General features: G+C 38.3%; 1 protein-coding gene across 1 annotated transcript; it reads left to right on the top strand.

Annotated features, from left to right (window-relative positions):
- Positions 1 to 420: 420 nt before the first annotated feature.
- Positions 421 to 1,728, top strand: LOC107849452 (alpha,alpha-trehalose-phosphate synthase [UDP-forming] 5-like). The gene is made up of 2 exons (XM_016694024.2): positions 421 to 663; positions 1,402 to 1,728. The coding sequence occupies exons 1-2, from the start codon at positions 466 to 468 to the stop codon at positions 1,726 to 1,728; spliced, it is 525 nt and encodes a 174-aa protein (XP_016549510.1). The 5' UTR covers positions 421 to 465.
- The last annotated feature ends 229 nt before the right edge of the window (positions 1,729 to 1,957 follow it).

The following is a 1,957-nucleotide window of genomic DNA, read 5'->3' as shown; positions in this document are numbered from 1 at the left end:
GTTCCTGCGGTGGTTGTAAGTTGTAACTATGGTTAACTTGTATCGGCAGCTTCTATGGTGGAAGCTGCCAGAGTTATGTATTGGTGAGCATGTGTTAGCTAACACTTTGTTAGAGTTATTCGAGGGGGTCTTTCCATAACTTAGGTCTTGCTTATATAATGTACTAATTGTCCATGGTGAAAACAGAAGATCCTAACTGCCTGAGTGTATATGTAATAATTTCAGATTTTCAGGGGTGTCTCTTGTGTCTATGCACACAGAACACAGTTTGCGGGGAGCTGGTTGGGAGGAGTTAATTAATGCTTTTACCCAAAACTTTTAACTCTCCACTTGCACTCGGTGCTTGATGTTTTGTTTTCTCAATGAAGCTGAAACAATTCTTTTTTCAGGCCAAACCTTGATGCCAAGTGGGAAACATGTGTTGCAGTGGGAGATTTTTACTGGAAGCAGATCACTGAGCCTGTAATGAGCCTCTACACAGAAACCACTGATGGTTCTTTCATAGATAGAAAGGACAGCACGCTTGTTTGGAACTACCAATACGCAGATCCAGATTTTGGCTCATGTCAGGCAAAAGAGCTTCTAGATGACTTGGAAAGCGTTCTTGCAAATGAACTGGTTACAGTTAAGAGTGGCCATGACATTGTAGAAGTGAAGCCTCAGGCGAGCAATATGATGTATTTTTCACAGTTCTCATTAAAAATACTTGCACAAATCCGTATCTGGTGAAAACGTCTAAGAATATTATTCATTCTAGTCTACAACAATTTTGACCTGAGAACCTCCTTTTTACTGTGTCTAAAAATCTTCAATTGAGTCCAGCCATGATAAGCACATATTACTGACCATAAGAGTTGCTTACAGCCTTTTTCTCAGCCAGTGTTTCAACGGAATTGAATCCACCTCATTTTTCAAGCATTTGAGCTCTTGCGGCGGATAACTGATATAACTTTGTTTATGTTTAAAAACAAAAAAGATAAAACTTTGTTTGTTGCTTCCTTGTGAAAAGTTTAGTAGTAACCCAACAATACTGAACCTAAAGAATTGGGCGTATAACGAAACTTATGGAGTAATAAATGTGATAATTTTATGGTTTTATTTTGCTCACTAGTCACATTTGGGAAACTAAGTTGTGTTTACTGTTTAGAGCTCAAACATGATCCGCCAAGAGTTGGCAACTCTATTTAGAACTAAACATGCTTCCTTGAAATAGCTTATATACACTATAAATCATGCCCACTCGTAAAGGTACATTAATAATCTTACCTTACTTTGGTTTCCTGAAGTCTGAAAATTAGAATCGCATCTCTTTTTATGATTCGAATTTCTTGTCCGTTTTATTTTCTTCGACCTTAATTTGATGGTTTTGCTTTTCCATGAACGTTCATTTCAACCTCCTACGGTGTCAACAAAGGTCTTGTAGCAGAACGTCTCCTAGAAACAATGCAGCAGAAAGGAACAGCGCCAGATTTTGTGCTCTGCATAGGGGATGATCGATCAGATCAGAATATGTTCGAGGTGGTAATGAGTGCTGTCGCAAGTTCCTCACTTTCCCCCGTGGCTGAAGTGTTTGCTTGCACAGTTCGCCAGAAACCAAGCAAGGCTAAGTATTATTTGGAGGACACTACGGAGATTCTAAGAATGTTGCAGGGCCTGGCGTCTGGGTCAGAGCATTCTGCTAAACATGTTTCGATATCTCCTCAACGCATAATCATCGAAAAAGAATAGGAAGGAAAAAAAAAACAAGATTGATAGAAGGCTTTGTTGGACATGAATAGTTGCTATAAGTGTATTAAATCTTCTAAGTTAATTTTCCTTTCCTTGGGGTATTGTTATAGATTGTCTCCTACAAATATCATTTTTCTTTTGTTTGCTGATTAGTTTAAGGAATGTAAGGTGTTAAAGTGCCTGCCCTACAAATTTTAATATTTTACTCTATTGGTTTCCTATCAGTGGA

The sequence above is a fragment of the Capsicum annuum genome, chromosome 12, assembly GCF_002878395.1.
Source record: "Capsicum annuum cultivar UCD-10X-F1 chromosome 12, UCD10Xv1.1, whole genome shotgun sequence".
Classification (NCBI taxonomy): domain Eukaryota; kingdom Viridiplantae; phylum Streptophyta; class Magnoliopsida; order Solanales; family Solanaceae; genus Capsicum; species Capsicum annuum.
This window is presented reverse-complemented; position numbering and strand designations above follow the sequence as displayed.